This window comes from Saccoglossus kowalevskii, chromosome 10 (genome assembly GCF_978046115.1).
Source record: "Saccoglossus kowalevskii chromosome 10, keSacKowa6.1, whole genome shotgun sequence".
NCBI classification, from domain to species: Eukaryota; Metazoa; Hemichordata; class Enteropneusta; family Harrimaniidae; genus Saccoglossus; species Saccoglossus kowalevskii.
In genome coordinates, this window is record NC_140650.1 from 15,825,817 (window position 1) to 15,847,686 (window position 21,870).

A 21,870-nucleotide genomic window follows, 5' to 3' on the forward strand; every position below is an offset into this window, starting at 1 on the left:
CTCACACAGCATAAATGGAACGTTTAAGGAAACTCTGAAAGGTTTAATTGCTGATTGGTCACCACATAATGGTTGGGTCAATACATTTTCGTTTTGATAGTACATTTTTTCACAATTCTTAGATGTACCATAGATGTTCACTTGATTATATAATTGTGTATAAATATCTTAGTCAAAAAAATTACATATACATACAATTTTTACATATAGATAAATACATCCCTAAAATGTTGGCACAACACAAAGAATTTGCTATTACATGTATGTGAGCTAACGCGTAAACAGAATAAATGGTTTTTGGTTTGTATATGTTACACTTTTAGAATAAATAAACAATAACTTTTGAAATACGTTCACACAAATGGAAATCGAACCAATGTGAAATCGCGCCCTCTATGGCAGTATACTGCAGAGCAGCACGGAGGGCGACAGAAAGGGGTAATAATAGCACCATAACTTCAAGTATATTTATGATAGACTCCGGCACCCGTATGTATTCCTTTAGAAATTCTGAAAGGCAATTGTTGCTGCTTTTTAAGGAGCATGCCACCTGTTCATATGCTCCTTATATTATACTACAATAGTTAAATGAGCTTGAACACGACACAAGTTACCAGTCACTCGAACACGTAACCTATACTAGTGTTCGTCGTGAAAAAACTGTCGATTAAGAAAAGTATTTGACAACAGATGTAGCAACATAAATTAATGTTCAATATTAGTTTTCATGTTTACGAAAGTCTGTTAGAACCATATCACATCAGGGAAAAAATTATTATCACGAGATATTATCACGAAATCACGAGATATTATCAGGATACACTATCACGAGATCACGATACACTATCACTAGACACTCACGAGGTCACGAGACACTCACGAGATCACGAGACAATATAACGCGACAATATCACGAGATCACGCGATACTATCAAGAGATCACGCGATACATACTATCACGGGTTTTGATCAAAATTTACGTCACAGTTACCCATTTCTTGAACCTAACACAAATGGTTAAAAGACAAAAAAACACGCGCCATAATTACGCCAGCAAGGTGTCGATCTACATTAAGGGAGCACTGTCTAGTGAATTTATATTCCTGAATAAATTTGCCAAAGACGAATTATAGACCGTTTATTTTATTATCATACTCATTTAGACAGATTGACGTATATAACTTACAATCATATGACAAGCTATGTCTATTGCTTAATTTCGATGATTGCTCAGCACAAAAATGTCTACTATTCGGCCATCTTGAATCAGATCGTGAAACAAATTGATGTGCACGCACGCACTCACTAAAGTCAATCCATAACTTCACGTTTCCGTCATAGAAATAATCAATTGTGAGGGGATAACATGGGAATATGTATGTGGGAAAGGTCATATGACATAATAATTTATGAATGAAAGTGTATACAATGTTTATATTCGTTGACAGATTTCCAAATTTTATTTTTTCAACGTTGAAAATTGTTTGTGGGCAAGTGAATGAAGACGGTGGAATGTCTGAATATTTGTGCAAACTGTGTTTTAGTAAACTGATAACATATCGATCCGGTTTCGTTATGTTTCCCATCAAACGCATAAGTGCCCTGAGATACAGCACTTAGCGCCTTTTTTTGATGGGCAGCAAGCTCGTTCACAGAGCAAAAACAACACGTTGATTTCTATATTCCAAGATTCTAATTTTATCAAGTAATGTGTGGTTTCTATCATGTGTTCTGATTGGGTAATGCAAATGAGCCCAAGGGAATCTTATAATCGATTGAGGGCGTGCGACATACAGTAAATCATGGTGAAATCTGCCTGTTGAGGCTTCGGCCGGATAAATGGTCCTTGGCTGGCGAATATAATAAACCAGGCAATAAATACACAACCAAATTAAGCCTTCTTTGTCATTTGTTTCGACTATAATTTATATTCTAAGACACAATATCGATATGGTCATAACAGCCAAAGTACGTTCTAAATGCAGTTATATCTTGTACAATATCTCAAAATGTTGCTCAGTGTTGTGTAGTCCATGTATCTAATATACTGTTTAAGTAAGCCGGCAACCCCCCACTCTTCATCAATCATCTGCCCAGGAAACAATAGTTGGGTGATAACACCATTTGTTGTTGGTTTTCTACTCCAAGTGGTTCAAGAATTGCACCACAGCCACCACTAACAACATTGAGTCACTAAAACCAATATGTAGCTGCTAAAACAAAACAAAGTCATGTACCTGAATCATTTTCAGAAAACAAAACTGAAGAAGATTTTTATCCAGCGTGTCACCACTAAAAAGATCATTATCTTTCTACCCATCCAGAACTGCACACACACACTGAGTGTGCTCTATGTCCCACCATCTCTCCATTAGTTGATAATCGTATCCTTATTTGGATATTGACTCAGAAAAAGAAAATTACAATAAAGACGAAAAACTGATGAAGTAACAAAATGGAAGCGCTACAATTGAAAAGAATGAAAAAAGAAATTGTTTATGTATTTAGGGGAAGCTGGTAGTTTTTTAAATGATTTTCTCTGGCACTGAAACAATGTTTTCCATTTGTTACTGTTGTTAGATAATTTTCATACTGGCAATTCTTCGTTAGCAGTCTACATGGGCGCAGCTTATTCTTTTTGTTTTTGTTTTTATTATCATCATGCATTTGTTCTTGACTCTTTTTTTTCGAATACTTTTTTTGAGCATAATGCAAATTGTGTTGATTAGATTGGTGTTATAATTTGGATCATGACTTTTTGAAACCAGATACCCAATTAAGTATACCTTTACCATACATATCAATGCCAAGTCTGAATGCTTCATGGACTAGTGTGTTTTCATGTTTGTTTTTATTTTTAGCCAATATTTTATCATTTGTTATATACTAGTCAGTAAATTAGGGTGTCTACCTAATTCAAAATACATGCCAAGTATACTGGCTTTACAGTTTACCTTAACATGTATTTGCAAAATTTGTTATGAATTTGTTCAATAGGTAGCCCACTATCAAAAATATCTTTTATTTGTAGTATGAAGGCGCTCGTCCAAATTTCGCTGCAATAGATCGGGATAAATTTAACCATACTAACATACTAGGTATGGTTTGACTGGAATATTGTACAAATTGATGTTTTGTTATAGTTTAGCCAGATTTATTGAAAATCATGATTTTAGACTTAGTTTCCATATAGTCGGGCCAATGCATCCATTTTCTGAAGTGTTTTCAAAATTTCCAGTGTAGGTAATCGACACGTACAGAACACCGTGACTTGGTGGTGTACCTAAACTACTGTGATCTAATAGATCACGCAGGTTTTTACTACGTCTCTAAGTTATGATTTGTTATGATAAGAATGATTTACACCATGCTGAATTAGTTATTTAAAAAGTCGTTATTCGTGAAACAGTCTAACTGATGCATAGCTATTTAGAATTATTTTAACCTTTCTAAAATACCTAATCGTCACGGCACTTTCACTCATAAGCTGTGTCGTGTAAAAAGAATAACCTAACATTATTTATGTAGCTCACCCACCTTATTAAGGGTTTCTTTTTGTATTAAAACTGTGTTATATGCGCCGTACGTAATACTTCCCCGTTTCATCGGAAATGCCTGAAGTTTGTATAACTTTAGTAAATCAGTTTTCCCATTCCGATTTCCTATACCTGATTATAGTGAATAAGAACTTGGTAATATCAGTAAAAATACTGTACATTTTCTTTTGTTGATTTGACCACAGAAATGGTTTTCAGAGAATATATATTTTACTCATTGTTCTTCCTTATTTATCTGAGCTCATCAGTCACGACTCGACTGTCTGGTATATCGGAGCAAGGTATAATAAAATTGTTGAAAGACAAGTGTTTAGGTGATGACGAATAGATACTAGCTCCATAAAGAATGGGACACGATGTGGACAGTTTGAAGTAGTTACTTTCCCTAGTATCTGGTATGCAATTGTGACCATGACTGTATATATTAGGAGACGACTATATCAGAATTTGTACTCAAAACTACACGACTGCATCAACAACGATAATGAGCAATTCCACGACAGAAGAATGACCTGAAACACTAGAAGATGATAATCACCGACCTAACTCAGAATGCATAGCTCATTCTAATCATGTTGGATGTTTGATGATAACTGAATGTCTAGGTACCTGGTCAATTACAGGTAATGTCCTCATAGTCCCTATTTTATCTATTTTCCCTTTTCTTTGAAATTTCCGTTGGCACTACAATGTGAGGTAACACAACCAAATATGTTCTTCAAAACAGGGACTGGTTCGTAATGATTGTGCTAAAAGGCCATTACTTCATACAATGAAGATAGAAACGATTTTAAACGTTCGTCTGAATATATATATATATATATATATATATATATATATATATATATATATATATATATATATATATATATATATATATATATATATATATATATATATATATATGAGTCAGGTGCATCTATTGGCTAAGCTTGTTGTTGTTGTACATGGATGCAAATGAGTATAGGAACCATTAATGCTGTAGGATGTACTGGGGGAGGTGGAGGATTTCATGTTTGTTATGACTGGTCGTAATGTGCTATCTCGTTGTTTTCAGAATGATATTTGTGGCTTTTTTGGTTGTTCAATTATGGCTAAAATTTGTGTGGTGGGTGGTATACGTGTTTATTGTTTGTTGAGTAATTGTTTAGACACCCTGCAGCTTGAAATGGTATGGTCCAAATTCAAATTCGATATTGCGGTGTTGAATATCTGTGCGATATGGTTTTTTGTCGTATAAAAACATGGCATCAAAATGATTTCTGTTTATTTATTTACTGTTGTAGATCCTGAGAACTAGACACTGAGTATGATGTCGGGAATAAATGGTATTCTGAACAAGCTTTATAAATTATTGCTGGCAATATTCCAACATGAATTGGGAGCAAACTGTGACACCAAATCTAGTCGTTATATTGTTATGCTTCTAAAATAAATTTTTCAAATGTCTTGAAACATATTCAAATATAAGGATATGGATTGTAAAATATTAAGATTATATAGTGTCCAACACATTAATTTGTAAATGGTAAATTTATTTAAAAAAAATCAGTGACAATAATATGAAATAAAATAAATAAATTAAATAGAAATATTATGTGTATTAACAACGGCTGTATTTGTGCGCCATACCTAACTTTCTCTGTCGGCCATAAATCTTTGCCCTGATTATGGCTTAGGTTTAGTTACAGCGTGCAATAATTCTGACACACTCATCCCAAATAGCAAAGCTATGTATCCAGACATTACATAATATTTATTAAAAATTGTTATAGTTGCCACAGTAAACAATATGCTGTAAGAAATATTTTTTGTCTTGAGACATTTAAACATTAAATATACTTAGCATCTCATCATTGAAAAAAAACGACAACATTGTTATAAGCCTAGCTCTTACCCAAGCAATAGAACAAATAAATATACACAATAACAACAATAAAATACCGGCAACAATAAATTACAAACCGTACGTATCAGAGAAATAAAAATAGAATTTACATACTAAAAAATAGATAATAAAATGTTAAATTCCAGCATGAGATTCTCAAAAACACATTCGTATGTTACCTAAATATTATGAATTTGTGAATTATATTTCAAATACAATACCTATTACTTAATCGTAATACAATTATAATATATCATTTTATGACAATATCAGCGCTCATCTGTACTATTATTACTATTATTTATCTTGAAATGGTGTTCTGATATGTAGATCAAAACTGTGTGATAGAGAACGCATGCATACACAATTATTACATAACGATTTAAATCTATATGCAACATAATCTATATGAATTAAATTATTACAGTTTTGACTGAGCAGTTTTCGTCGAATTTCTTTTTCTTTTAACGGTGTTTGAGGTAACCGATGCAAGGATAACTGGCCCCTGACAAGCAGTCGCAATTGCGAAAATAAATGACAACACATATGAGGTAATAAACGTATCTAATAATCCTAAAATCCATGTAAAACCAAATGTAATTGACATTTTCAACACCATGCGTATTTGTTGGCCATTCCATGAATGAGATTGTCCCACAAAATATCGTTTGGTTTCTACTATCGAACTTCTAATGCGGTAGACTGGCGTGATGAAGAACACAACGTTCAAGAATAGAACCAGTGAGACTGGTGCAACAAATAATACAAGCAGAGCATTCCAATTCCAAATCCAACAACTTCCGAACTGCCCATATCCAATAGTAAGCTCAGTATATTCGCAAAAATCGATAAAAGCTGCAATTGAGACTACCACAGCAGGTACAAACCACCCTATAAGAATATACAGAACTAAAGTAGAGTGAGTCGCATGACTAGAATTGGCAAATGAGGACATTCCAAATATACGAAAAATATCAAATGCAATGATGCCCATCCATGAAAACGTGACCAGCCATGCATAATGAGATATGACCGCTACAGTGATGCATATAATTGCATTTCGCGTAACAAACCAGCTTAGAAGAAAGACAGTCTGAGCAGCTAATAAAGAGATAATAAAATTAAGAGTTGTCTTTTGGGGGAAATTTAGTAAGTCTGGAGACCTACAATACAATAAAATAGAGACTATAAGTGATACTATAGATACTAAATAAGATACGAGTGTTAACCACTCTAAAACAAGTTGGTAATTATTTTCAAGACATATGTAGGCAACTAACCAGTCAGAACTAAGAACAAATTCTTTCTCAACAATGTTGAGATATAACATTCTGTATACTAATTTGTCTTGATGGACTTCAAAATTAAATGACTGTAATGTTGTCAGTAATCCTTTATCGCATTGTAGGCTATCGCACACCTCAAATACACATAAATATTGATTCATAATATTTGGTTGAACTGAATACTCAAGATCACAAGAAAAGTGTTTCCAGTATGAAATGTACATATACATATCAGTGTCATTAGAAGATACCGTGTAATAATTTGACATATCTTTTAATAAAACAAGTTTTATGTAGCATTCCTGTGCAAATTGTTCAAATATTGACGGATTTGATCCTTCAACAGATTTTAAATCTAACACAATACTATCACACTTAATGCCATTGACCTTAGTATTCTCAACAATCCACAAACCTTGTTGTAAATCATATTCGAATATAATTAAGTGAACTTTGATTTCGTTTGCATTGGCGATGGTGGAAATATTGATTGCATCTATACTGAAGTTTTGTATTGAAGTATAAATGCATGAAGAGAGGTTTGTCTGTAATGTTTGCGAGAATTGAAGTACATGATTACCATTATCTAAAGCGACAAATAATAGAGAAAGGTGTATCACACTGTGATTGGATTCACTATTTGACATTATTTTGATCTCGTTACACTGCTGTCCGATCTGGTTAATTTTGATACCCTGGTGACACTGGACCCTACTGACAACTTTATATTCCTCTGAACCAAAGTGTAATCCAATTAGACTATGACGATTACCGAGTGAATACCTAATACTGCATTCACGAATTTCACCGGAATTGCAATAAACGCAAAATGCATTTTTATAAACATCATTCAAATTGCTGTAAACTGCCAAATCATCATTTAAACATCTGCTTTCGACACTCTGATAAAGCTGCATTGACCCATTCCACTTTGATTGGTCACAATAATCAATGTAGGATGAAACACATGCTCTGATATTTCTAATGCTGTTTTCAGGAGGAATGAGAGACACGTTACACATCTGGATATCTTCTTCTTGGTTCAAACAGTCTGTCCAATACTCTAAATCTGAATGATCTTCCCCATTGCAAATGGCACAGTAAATGTTGTTATACACCACTCCTATTAGTGACGTTACATGAATTGGCATTTCATCTAAAAGTTACAGAAACAACAATTTAATAACATGATTCAGTTTGTCTTAAATTTGAGTGTATATGATAATAAAAACATATTTTAAACTGCTTATAAACAGAGAGAATCGAGTGTAAATAAAACAATAATACTAAACATCCTGCACATGGTCATGACCAACAACTAGTAAGTCGCCACCTTTTTATAGTTTGTATATCGCATGCCAGCATATGTTTGCAGCTGTATGCTGACAAGCCTGTTATCGTTGTTAATTTTCTTGTTAGAATTTCAGAAAGCAAAGCTGTCTGGTGAGACTATTGTTTTGGTTAAAATTATCATTATTATAATTGTCTCTCATTCGTTATTACAGGCAAACAGGCAACCTGTTTCAATTGTGTAAACTGGTGTATATTGATGAGAAGTTTAACTTATGATCTAAACACACGACATCAATTATTTTTTACATTACATCTAATACATATATTCTAGTCGCAGAGTAGATCCTAAATTCTGCCAGTTTATTATATCATTTAGTTATTTTCATTCAAATATATTTTTGAATTATTTAGGTGAGAGACCCAATTTTAAAATCCTTGTTCCTCTTAAACGATGTAAGTTACCTGGCTGGTATTCATAGTAAACATTTACATTTAAGTAAAAGAGTGTGTTATATTTCCACAAAATTATGTTATTTATTCTAAGCCATCATATTATTTCACCATATATTTGTGTACAAACAAATTCAGAAAAAACAGGAACTATGAGGACATTACCTGTAACGTTAAGGCTATCTTCACATAGTGCACGAATTTGTGAATCGGACCAAGTACCTGGACATTCAGTTATCATCCACCATCCAATACGTTCGTCACTATTAAGATGAGCTATGCATTCTGATTTAGGTCGGTGATTGTCAGCTTCTATTATTTCAGGCTCAATTTTTGTCATGGAATTGCTCATTACTGTGGTTGATGCAATCGTTTCGTTTTGAGTACAAATTCTGATATAGTCGTGACAGCAGTCTCCATAGTATATACAGTCTTGGTCACAATTGCATACCAATCCGTTACCTTTCAAATATCCTTCAAATTGTCCGCATCTTCTCCCATTCTTTGTTGAGCAGCTATCCAAATAGTTACCATTAACCAAGCACCTCTCTTTTAGCCACATGATTGAGCCTGGCACTGATATACCTGGCAGTGGAGTAGTGACTGATGAGCTCAGACAAATATGGACAAACAGTGAGTAATATAGATACCTTCTGAAAAGCATTTCTGTGGTGAAAATCAGCAAAAAACAAAATTAATACAATATTCACATTACTAATTTTACCAGGATTATCATAAATATTAACATAGAAGGTAGTCTAAACTTGCCAATAATAAGATACGTCTTCAGTTACAGCATTTATAAAGTATGCTCTCAGTCGCATAATGTCACACTACACAGCAGTATTTATAGTACTTTTTTTGTAGAGCAATGACATACCATATGTTACTCTTTTGCTTGAAGGCAGATAGTCACTACCATGATAGAGCCCCGGGCACTTTAGGTCCTTGCTTGTGTTGAAAATTTCACAAAATGTTCAATAAGTTCTCTTATAAGTAGTTGCTGCATCTTTACTGCATCTATAACGAAATAAAATGAAAGGTAAAATACCTCTTGTTGTTTCTGTAGATCGTTCACTATAACGCGTATGAAGCACCGGTTTTGATATAATAATTAACTAAAATCAACAGCTGTATAACTTCAGGCATTTCTTGAAACCTATTAGTTCACAGTACTTAAGATTCACAGCTACGTCACGGATTACTTTACAAATGGATCAACTGCACTGTAAATTTTAGGAAACCTTTCAAGTTTTTCAATAAAACATACTGTTTAAAAAACATTGTTGAAATAAAATTTATAATTAAAATTGATTTTACTAGAAATACATTTTTAAATGTGTTTCCACTAGGTACATGTATAAAAAGTGATTATAATACTTTCAAAGGTGATTTCACTAAACACTTTTTCAAGTGTTTCCGCCAGAAATATGTATAGAAATATTGATTATCATTGTTTATCATTTAACAACTTTCTTGAAAGTGTAGATGCAATACCCAATTATTGTAAACACATTGACACTTCAAAACAAATCAGCAATGAACTGAAACGAACAACAATATCTTTAAACCTCTTTGACATAAATGAAGTTGCCAATTCTAATCCCATGTGTTATTGCTGTCTCTAATGCAGTTTCTTCTGGCAAATCAAATACCTGGGAAAAATAAAAAATAGTGGAACAAAAAACATCATTAATTTCAGAGAAACATGCTCTCTAGAATTAAAATTTACAATCTCATTGTCACTTGATCAAATCTGCATTTATGCACTACATCCATACTTTTTTTATTCATTTTTCAATTTTCTATCAATCAAATGGTTTGATTATTTTCACCACCTTTGAAATCATTCCTACACGGGAAGTGTTGTATTTTAAAAGTATTCACCTATCTGGTCCTGCAAAGGTTTGAATTAAATCGATTAGGCCAGACTTTTATTATCCCTTGTTTCGCGAACCCGCCGAATGAACAGGAGCCGAAAATGAAATAAAAATAAAATTTTATTTCAGCGTAATTTCTCGCGCCCACCGACTTGTAAGTGCAAAAATTGCTTAAAAAATGTATTTTTATCTTCATTTTTTTCCGCCCGCCGCATAACAAATCCAAGTTGCATTTTCATGGGAGTATCATGATCATAGTACCGAAGTCTCGCGCAGATCTATACTTCATGGGCATTGGTTGACAGTGAATCTCGGCTTACTGCTTGAGACTACTTGGCGAACATGGCGGCAGCGTGGATTGTGGTGACACACCGTGAAACTCTGTCGTCAAAAACTGATAAATCCTTCATTAATGCTGAAAATTGTGCCACAATTGCCGACATTGCCAACCTAGATGGTTCTAAGGAGTGGGAAGATCGACCTATTGTACGCATTGTTTAGATGCAGTCGCCTCAATCAGACAAAACGGTGCACCTCACTAGCGCACCGATCACGATAGCCCAGGACTTCGGCCTGAAATACATCGATGTTGTTTACGGGACTAAGTATTCTGTCAACGTGCATAACCCTTATGAAAGCAGCGAGAAGTTACTCGCATTAGCCGCAGAAGAGTCGAGTTATAATTATATTCACGCAAATTGACATCAAATAGCGGTCGTAGCCCTGCGGTGTGTTGCTAATCATAACCTATTTTCATTATTCACGCCCTTGAAGCCGCAAAGTTATCGCTTGTGCAAATTTAGGCAACCCACAAAAATGTCCAGTTTTATAAGTCAGATGACCTTTGCATGGATTAATGTGATAAACAAAGTTATACATGGAATAACATTTTATTTCAATTCTTCTCTCCGATCAATGATCTCACTTACAATTCTTTGAGAAACACACAAATCTAATGGAAAAAAAGAATTAATTTGATTTTTTCCGCCCTCCTCAAAAAAATTGCCTTATAAACTCGAAAAACAAGGAATAAAAAAAATCTGGCCTTATCACAACAACATTCACATAATGAAATGAAATGAAAGGAGGCCGCTGCAAATAGCAATGCAGTACACAGCTGCCGACGCTGGCTCTATTAGTTACACTTTCCACTCTAACGGAGTAACTATATCACCAATACTATCTTCAGGTCCCTTCTTTCCTCAGAAAATCTAACAGACATCATTCGGCTCAAGTTGTTATTGCTTCTTTAACGAATATACATTGAATAAGTGTGCACACGTCACAAGTTACCAGTTAGATAAACACGCAACATCTAAAATGTTTGCAAAGAAGTAGTAAACTAAATTACTGTTTAATATTTGTAATAATATTGTATTTATTGTATTAATGATATTTCTAATAACATTTAAATGATTGTGTATTATTAGATACTTTAAGTTATGTGAAAATTTGCACAGTTGTGTGATAATCACTATATTAAATGGAATTCAACCCTGATGCTCCGCCAATATAATAATAGCTATGAAGAATTAATAATATAATAATAGTTAAGAAGAGGTAATTAACGCCAGCCGAGTGCTGCATCCTTTGGCTAACTATCTCGAGCAATTATAACAACACCGTGCGTGTTTAATTCCATTGCTTATTAACCTTGTGACAGGTTCATGGTATGCACACCCGCAAAATATGTGAGTATATAAAGCAGACAATAATAAAATAAATAAATTTATCGCTACATGTACAGTATACTTGCTGACAATGATGAGGTGTTTGGGCATATTTTCCTAATAACTATGCTGTATACAATCGATAATAAGCAGTGTGTATATTATAGATACATACCAATATGAACATTTGTGCTTACAACTCTTCGAAGGGGGATTTCGGATTATAACACGGTCTAAATCTAACGTTAAGCCTATAAACGTTCCATTGTTTTTAGTGCCAAACCCCTTTGTTAAGTACAACAACAAATATTTAGTTGGTGTTTGTGAGCTCTTGTGTGATTGTTCAATGCATGGACAGTTCTTCCACTTCTGTGTTTTACTCTCTGTTTAACTCCGGGGTTACTTCTAACCGCCACCCTCTTGACTGGAGATCTGTGTTGAAAAAAAAATAAACGTGCATTTCATTTTCAAAAATCCAAATAATCACAACCTAACCGAAGTTCATTTTCTATTCTTACCCACAAGCCACACCCAGACCATTCATGAAAACGAGTGGTCTGGGGTATACTAGTACTCTGACCTATGCCGAGGACTTCCTGTTTGTAATGCTATATGATAAATCTGATTAACCATCACGTGAAACCAAATGAAAATCATTCTAAAATAACGTACTTATACCCAATCTTCAGCCGAAAGTAGCCGTTAAAATTTGCAAGACGAGCAGCATACAATTTAGTTTTGTTTTGGCTCATTTAAAAAATACGAACGGTGTCAATATTCAAAACTGCATTTTGTCTGTCTCTGGCGTGCTTCAGAACCTGAATGTACAGCACTAATTTCACCCAACCTCCTGCTCGCTTCTGCTTTTCGATCATTTTTTTTCACTCGCTGCAACCGCTTGTTTAATCATTTACGCATTATTTTTCGACCGCGCGAACCCCGAAATATCGCCCTTCTGCTCGCTCGTATTTTAAATGCATGGCCGTGGCATCTTTGTTTTTTGGAAAACACATCAATATGTTTCTGTTTTTTTTCTGCTCTCTGCCCTAAGCAGTCAGCATTGCCTGTATCACGTAATTGTCTCGATAATCATATTGTTGAAACGAAGTAGCAGCCCTAGATTCAAACGGAACACAGTCTCGCTCTATCAGCTTGTTGTGGTTACGTGTAAAAAAAAGGTCGTAGTTCAAATTGCGTTCGCGAACGATACAAAGTATGATGGATTGGTTGGAAGTGTCGTTTGGAATTAAATAATGGTTAATACTCAGTGAATAATCGTTGAATCCTCAAACTGTAGCACTAAAACAACCATTTCGACAACTCATGTGCCAGTGTTGAGTGTTTGAACAAGCGGTGTTTTTAATAAGCGAGTGAGAAAAGAAAGGGATAAAAATATGGTCGTTTTTCGGTCGGAAATTAAGCGATATGCGGTTGATTAAAATGCGATAAAAGCGAAAGATTGGGCGAAATGAGTATTGATGCCCATTTATAGCTTGACATGCGTCACCAAATGATGACATGGTAGGAGTTGGTAGTACCAGATTCTGTCGTAAATTCGCCCAGGGCCGTTTAACGGCAGTTCGGGCTTTTAAACCAAAATAAAATGGGAAGTTTTTATTAAGTTTTTATTCAAGAGTATGGTTATTGTAACTAGCGTGAATAGGTTAGCTTCAATTCGTTTCGACAATGACCAGTTATCACTGTAAACAATGTTGAACTGTTCTTCTAATGCTCAGTTTATCTTTTGAAAACAACTATTTTTTGACTTGAAAAAAAATCATGCCATTTTCCCATCAAAATCCAAGCTAAAAGATCGTATTATAACATCGGCAAATCTCTTCCGGTAATTTGAACACGTTGGCATCATCCAGCATTCTGTTTGGCTAATCAGCGATTCGACCTATTAGGTCAACTATGCAAGAGAAAGGACATGGCGGATACTCTACAGCATCAAGCGTTTATATGCGACCGGAATCATGTGCTTACAATGAAACTAAGATGAATTTTATCTGCATTTCAAAGAATTTATTTTTGTGCGTCATTATAATCACTGATGAGTAATTATCAACAATTGTAAAACGCATGACCGGATTGTGCAACTGTGATCATTTTCTACTACGCATTGCAGTTAGTTGGTTTTCGTTTATATTTAAAACTTCGTTTACAATATACTTTCGTTACCAATAAAATAACAACAAATTTATTTGACACTGGGTGATATTGTGATAAAATTTCAGGCGGTCTACTTTTTAATTCAGCAAGAATTATTAGTTATTTTTAATTCTGCAATGATTTCCTTCGTCTTGGGTGGCCCAACGGCCGGCGTTGAAAGTTGGATTTTTTAATGAAAATAGAAGTAACCAAACAATATTTGATGATTATTTTTTGAAATTTTGAACCCTAAATAAGCGCCCACCAGATGGGCGAATTTACGGCTGATGCCGGCACAGGTATACGCGGGGAGGGAGTAGAGAGAAGGAACAGCCAACACCCCTTTTATGGGAAAAACGTGAAATCTCGACAGATTTGTTTCGTTCACACATAATATCAGGTTTTGGGGGCTTCTGAGTTCAAAAAAGATGACTAAATCAACCAACAAGCATGCGTTTAGAGGCATACCTATGCAGAAGTTTGTTTGCCAGTACTTAATCCATTTTAACACATTGGCTAGTCTATTGACATTGGCTATTTATTTCATGCATTTAGCACTTGAGGTGGATTTATCTTTTAAAACCAACAGAAATATTAGGCAAAATATGAAGGTCGGGTATTAGTAATAAAAAAATAATGTTTACAACAACGCTATGAAAATTGTAGCTTCACATTTTCAGCCCACGAGTGCTGGTGGTGCGACGGCGCCAGTGAAATATCACGGTTTTCACCCCTCGAGTGCTGATGGCGACAAGGCGGCAGCAAATGACAAGGCAATGTTCAAAGGGCACTGTAGATTATGCTCTAATTTTGCAAAACATGGCTAAGAAGTAGATTCCCTCAAAAACCGACGCCCTGTTTCTCATATTTAGGTTTGTAAAACGTAAATTTTGTGGAGATAATTTGAATTCGTTAAGTTATATGGGCGGAATGAATATGTCATGTTTTTGCTGAATGTGAGCATGGCGTGCGTGGTAAAACCACCCTGTAGATATTGGAAGCATTTTCATGTTTTTCATTAGAAAAAAATTCCCAAACACCTCATCATTGTCAGCAAGTAAACTGAACATGTGGCGATAAATTGATTTATTTTATTATTGTCTGTTTTATATACTCACATATTTTGCGGGTGTGCATACCATGAACTTGTCACAAGTTTAATAAGCGATGGAATTAAACACGAACGGTGTTGTTATCATTGCTCGAGATAGTTAGCCAAAGGATGCAGCACTCGGCTGGCGTTAATTACCTGTCCCTGTGCTCTAATCATTAGATTCATTTTCTTCATAGCTATTATTATATTGGCGGAGCCTCAGTGTTGAATTCCATTTAATAAAGTGATTATCACACAACTGTGCAAATGTTCACATAACTTAAAGTATCTAATAATACACAATCATTTAAATGTTATTAGAAATGTCATTAATAAAATAAATACAATATGATTACAAATATTAAACAGTAATTTAGTTTGCTACTTCTTTGCAAACATTTTAGATGTTGCGTGTTGATCTAACTGGTAACTTGTGACGTCTGCACACTCATTCAACATATATTCGTTAAAGAAGCAATAACAACTTGAGCCGAATGATTTCTGTTAGATTTTCTGAGGAAAGAAGGGACCTGAAGGTAGTACTGGTGATATAGTTACTTAAAGTAGAAAGTGTAACTAATAGAGCCAGCGTCGGTAACTGTATACTGCATTGCTATTTGCAGCGGCCTTCTTTCATTTCATTTCATTATAGGAATGTTGTTATGATAAGGCCAGACTTTTTTTATTCCTTGTTTCTCGAGTTTTTATGAGGCATTTTTTGGAGGAGGACGGAAACAAATAAAATTAATTTTTTTTTCCATTAGATTTGTGTGTTTCTCAAAGAATTGTAAGTGAGATCATTGATCGGAGAAAAGAAAGGAAATACAATGTTATTCCATGTATAACCTTGTTTCTCACATTAATCCATGCAAAGCTCATCTGACTTGTAAAACTGGACATTTCTGTGGGTTGCCTAAATCTGCAAGAAAACCCCAAATTAGCAGTTCTTGTGAATTTCACACTGAAATGTTTTGTCATTAAAATTACAACCACTCACTCGAATATCCAGTTTTACAAATAGATTTTTGAAATTTAAAATAGTTTAAAGTATAATTTATGCGTACTCAAAGTACACAAGCTTGTTTAGAGTGTTTCCACCAACTGAATAAAAAGTCTAACCCACATATGCACAGGCGACAACTTTGCGGCTTCAAGGACGTGAATAATGAAAGTATATTGTTGCTTAGCGACACACCGCAGGGCTACTGCTATTTGATGTCAATTTGCGTGAATATAATTAAAACTCGCCTCTTCTGTGGCTAATGCGAGTAACTTTTCGCTGCTTTCATAAGAAAATCCAGGGCGGTTGGCTCCTGTTCATCAGGGCTATGTACGTTGACAGAATACTTAGTCCCGTAAACAACATCGATGTATTTCATGCCGAAGTCCTGGGCTATCGTGATCGGTGCGCTAGTGGCGAGCACCGTTTTGTCAGATTGAGGCGACTGCAGCCCATCAATGCGTACAATAGGTCGATCTTCCCACTCCTTAGGAACATCTAGGTTGACAATGTCGGTAATTGCGGCACAATTTTCAGCATTAATGAGGGATTTCTCAGTTTTTGACAACAGAGTTTCACGGCGTGTCACCACAAACCAGGCTGCCGACAAATTACGCTGAAATAAAATTTTATTTTTATTTCATTTTCGGCTCCTGTTTCACACGGCGGGTTCGCAAAACAAGGGATAAAAAAGTCTGGCCTAACTATTTAATTCAAGCCTTTGCTAGACCAGATAGGTAAATACTTTTAAAATACCACACTTCCCGTGTTGGGGTGATTTCAAAGTAGGTGGTGAAAATAAACTAACCATTTGATTGATAGAAAAGTGAAAAACGAATAAAATGGTATGGATGTAGTGCATAAATGCAGATTTGATCAAGTGAGAATGAGATTGTAAATTTTAATTCTAGAGAGCATGTTTCTCTGAAATTAATGATTTTTTTTGTTCCAGTATTTTTTTATTTTTTGCCAGGTATTTGATTTGCCAGGAGAAACTGCATTGGAGACAGCAATAACACATGGGATTAGAATTGGCAACTTCATTTATGTCAAAGGGGTTTAAAGATATTTTTGTTCGTTTCAGTTCATTGCTGATTTGTTTTAAAGTGCCAATGTGTTTACAATAATTGGGTATTGTATCTACACTTTCACGAAAGTGTTGATTTTCAATAAACACATTTATTCAGCTGCACACAAGCAGAGAACAGTTCTTCATACGATTGATATCATTACACATGTTTGTACTTGATTAATGTTTTAAATAATTACTTGATTATGTGATATGTTTATCGTATGTTATGATTACTGTACAATAGTGCAAAGTGTCTGATCATGAAACGCATCATTTAATATATTTTGCTCATTAATACTTTTCAAAATGACAACTATATTTGTAACATTTTATCAGTAGAAATACATTTCAAAATGTGCCTCTGCTACAAGCATTGTCAATATTCACATTGTGTTTTGCGCTAAAGCACTTTTCAAATGATAAACAATGAGAAACACTATTTCTATACATATTTCTGGCGGAAACACTTGAAAAATTGTTTAGTGAAATCACCTTTGAAAGTATTATAATCACTTTTTATACAGGTACCTAGTGGAAACACGTTTAAAAATGTATTTCTAGTAAAATCACTTTTAATTATTAATTTCATTTAAGGATGCAGTAGACTTTCGTTGGGCAAAACAGAAAAAGCTTGATAAAAATAATAATAATGGTTAATGACTAACAATTTTTACATGTTATTGTAGCCCTTGCAACACTATCCAAAAATATGATAACACTTATGTCAACATTAATTACGTCACGTGACTGCTAAATAAACAAAATCGATTGTTCTGCTATTTTTACTAGAAAACGAAAACAGTTAGCCAACATATTTTTATGAGAAAAGGAAGACTACAATGTTCTTAACAATAATGTAAAAGAAATAGTTTCTGAATTGTTTGGTTCTTTTACAAAGTGGTTGATAAGAATTCTGTAATAAATTAGAGTGCTCTCTTTTCACAGGTCAATTGGTAATGAAATATCACTGATACTTGAAAAATATTTTACATTTTGTTTTCTCTTAAGTTCAATCTCTGAAAAAATCAATAAAATCGGACAAGAACTGTTCGCGTAATCGTTATTTTTGTGGTTTTAGACACGTTACGTTTCAAATGGCCGAAAAGACTCAAAAACCAAAAGTAGCACAGTCGAGAGAATATTTTTTGTTCAGCGCATCGTATTCAGTTATTTTTTGATGTTTAAGATAGCTATTGTGTTGGTTTTATAAAAACCAAAACAACCCGTTTGGTACATGGCCGATAAAGGTATGAAAAATCGATAATTTGAAAAAAGCAACGTGAAAACTAAGTATGGCCGCCCTTGAATAAACAGTGTAATCCCGTTATCAAATTAAGTTTATTTGCTTGACAAGCTTAGTTTCGAGTGTTACACCATATCACAACAAACTTGGCAATTTTTTATGTACAAAACGTGGTATGTGACCGTTAAACTTGAACACTGTCGTGTCTAACGCTCTTTCTCGCAACTTTCTCGTAAGCCACGGCATCTGAACCAAGCGAAAATCACAGTCACTTGGGGCTGAAAATCAATAAATACTAATTTTCAAAAAAAATCATCCGCTATACGTATATAAATAAACAAGTTGTGAAACACGGCACCTAGTAAATCGACACCCTGTCGGTTTCAAATGTCGATTTCTTACCTTAAAATGCGAAACAAAAATGTTAGAGGGGATCAGGTGTTACGTTAATAACCATTGTTCATAATCGCTAACTTGGTTTTATTCAAAACTGCACAAATTCCGCGTTTTCTGATGATATCCGACGATTTCATGATCGAAAATGGCAGCCAGAATCAAGGGGGATTCGCACAGAGTTCTGGGTAAATCAAGGAAATACTCGCTGTTACGGCACGCCTGATTGGCTGAAAATGAGTATGCGCACTTGATTTACCCGATTCACAAATTCGTGCACTATGTGAAGATATCCTTAACGTTACAGGTAATGTCCTCATAGTTCCTGTTTTTTTCTGAATGTGCTTGTACACAAATATATGTTGAAATAATATGATAGCTTAGAAACAATAACATATTTTGGGGGAAATATAACACATTTATTACCTAAATGTAAATGTTTACTATGAATACCAGCCAAGTAACTTACATCGTTTAAGAGGAACAAGGATTTTAAAATTGGGTCTCTCACCTAAATAATTCAAAAATATATTTGAATGAAAATAACTAAGTGATATAATAATCTGGCAGGATTTAGAATCTACTCTGCGACAAGGATATATGTATTAGATGTGATGTAAAAATTAATTGATGTCGTGGGTTAAACTTCTCATCAATATACACCAGTTTACACAATTGAAACAGGTTGCCTGTTTATTTACTGTAATAACGAATGAGCGACAATTATAATAATGATAATTTTAACCAAAACAATAGGCTCACCAGACAGATTTGCTTTCTGAAAATCTAATAAGAACATTAACAACGATAACAGGCTTGTCAGCATATTGATGCATACAAACTATGAAAAGGTGACAACTTACTAGTTGCTGGTGTGTACCATGTACAGCATATTTAGTATTATTGTTTCATTCACACTTGATTCTCACTGTTTATAGGCAGGTTAAATGTGTTTTTATTATCATATACAATCAATTTTCAGACAATATGAATCATGTTATTAGATTGTTGTTTCTGTAACTTTTAGATGAAATACCAATTCATGTGACGTCACTGATAGGAGTGGTGTATAACAACATTTACTGTGCCATTTGCAATGGGGAAGATCATTCAGATTTAGAGTATTGGACAGACTGTTTGAACCCAGAGGAAGATATCCAGATGTGTAACGTGTCTCTCATTCCACCTGAAAACAGCATCAGAAATATCAGAGCATGTGTTTCATCCTACATTGATTATTGTGACCAATCAAAGTGGAATGGGTCAATGCAGTTTTATCAGAGTGTCGAAAGCAGATGTTTAAATGATGATTTGGCAGTTTACAGCAATTTTAATGATGTTTATAAAAACGCATTTTGCGTTTATTGCAATTCTAGTGAAATTCGTGAATGCGGTATTAGGTATCCACTCGATAGTCGTCATGGACCAAATGGATTACTCTTTGGTTCAGAGGAATATAAAGTTGTCAGTAGGGTCCAGTGTCACCAGGGTATCAAAATTAGCCAGATTGGACAGCAATGTAACGAGATCAAAATAATGTCAAACAGTGAATCCAATCACAGTGTGATACACCTTTCTCTATTATTTGCCGCTTTAGATAATGGTAATCGTGTACTTCAATTCTCGCAAACATTACAGACAAACCTCTCTTCATGCATTTATACTTCAATACAAAACTTCAGTATAGATGCAATCAATATTTCCACAATCGCCAATGCAAACAAAATCAAAGTTCACTTAATTATATTCGAATATGATTTACTACAAGGTTTGTGGATTGTTGAGAAAACTAAGGTCAATGGCATTAAATGTGATAGTATTGTGTTAGATTTAAAATCTGTTGAAGGTTCAAATCCGTCAATATTTGAACAATTTGCACAGAAATGCTACATTAAACTTGTTTTATTAAAAGATATGTCAAATTATTACACGGTATCTTCTAATGACACTGCTATGTATATGTACATTTCATACTGGAAACACTTTTCTTGTGATCTTGAGTATTCAGATCAATCAAATAATATGAATCATTATATATGTGTATTTGAGGTGTGCGATAGCCTACACTGCGATAAAGGATTACTGACAACATTACAGTCATTTAATTTTGAAGTCCATCATGACAAATTAGTATACAGAATGTTATATCTCAACATTGTTGAGAAAGAATTTGTTCTTAGTTCTGACTGGTTAGTTGCCTACATATGTCTTGAAAATAATTACCAACTTGTTTTAGAGTGGTTAACACTCGTATCTTATTTAGTATCTATAGTATCACTTATAGTCTCTATTTTATTGTATTGTAGGTCTCCAGACTCATTAAATTTCCCCCAAAAGACAACTCTTAATTTTATTATCTCTTTATTAGCTGCTCAGACTGTCTTCTTTCTAAGCTGGTTTGTTACGCGAAATGCAATTATATGCATCACTGTAGCGGTCATATCTCATTATGCATGGTTGGTCACGTTTACATGGATGGGCATCATTGCATTTGATATTTTTCGTACATTTGGAATGTCCTCATTTGCCAATTCTAGTCATGCGACTCTACTTTAGTTCGGTATATTCTTATAGGGTGGTTTGTACCTGCTGTGGTAGTCTCAGTTGCAGCTTTTATCGATTTTTGCGAATATACTGAGCTTACTATTGGATATGGGCAGTTCGGAAGTTGTTGGATTGGGAATCGGAATGCTCTACTTGTATTATTTGTTGCACCAGTCTCACTGGTTGTATTGTTGAACGTTGTGTTCTTCTCAGCGTCAGTCTACCGCATTAGAAGTTCGATATTAGAAACCAAACAATATTTTGTGGGACAATCTCATTCATGGAATGGCCAACAGATTTGCATGGTGTTCAAAATGTCAATTACATTTGGTTTCACATGGATTTTAGGA

General features: G+C 34.4%; 1 protein-coding gene across 1 annotated transcript; it reads right to left on the reverse strand.

Annotated features, from left to right (window-relative positions):
* Positions 1–5,866: 5,866 nt before the first annotated feature.
* On the reverse strand, positions 5,867–9,036 carry LOC146737889 (uncharacterized). The gene is made up of 3 exons (XM_085504595.1): positions 8,640–9,036; positions 6,726–7,887; positions 5,867–6,608 (listed from the first exon to the last, which is right to left on the reverse strand). Exons 1-3 carry the CDS (start codon positions 9,034–9,036, stop codon positions 5,867–5,869), a joined length of 2,301 nt encoding a protein of 766 aa, XP_085360721.1.
* Positions 9,037–21,870: the final 12,834 nt, after the last annotated feature.

Coding starts and splice junctions, on each gene's coding strand:
- LOC146737889 (XM_085504595.1), bottom strand. CDS start 9,036: ATGTGGCTAAAAGAGAGGTGCTTGGTTAATGGTAACTATTTGGATAGC. Junction 7,888..8,639: donor AGATAGCCTTAACGTTACAG/GTAATGTCCTCA, acceptor TGTAACTTTTAG/ATGAAATGCCAATTCATGTA. Junction 6,609..6,725: donor TTTGTTCTTAGTTCTGACTG/GTTAGTTGCCTA, acceptor ATTGTATTGTAG/GTCTCCAGACTTACTAAATT.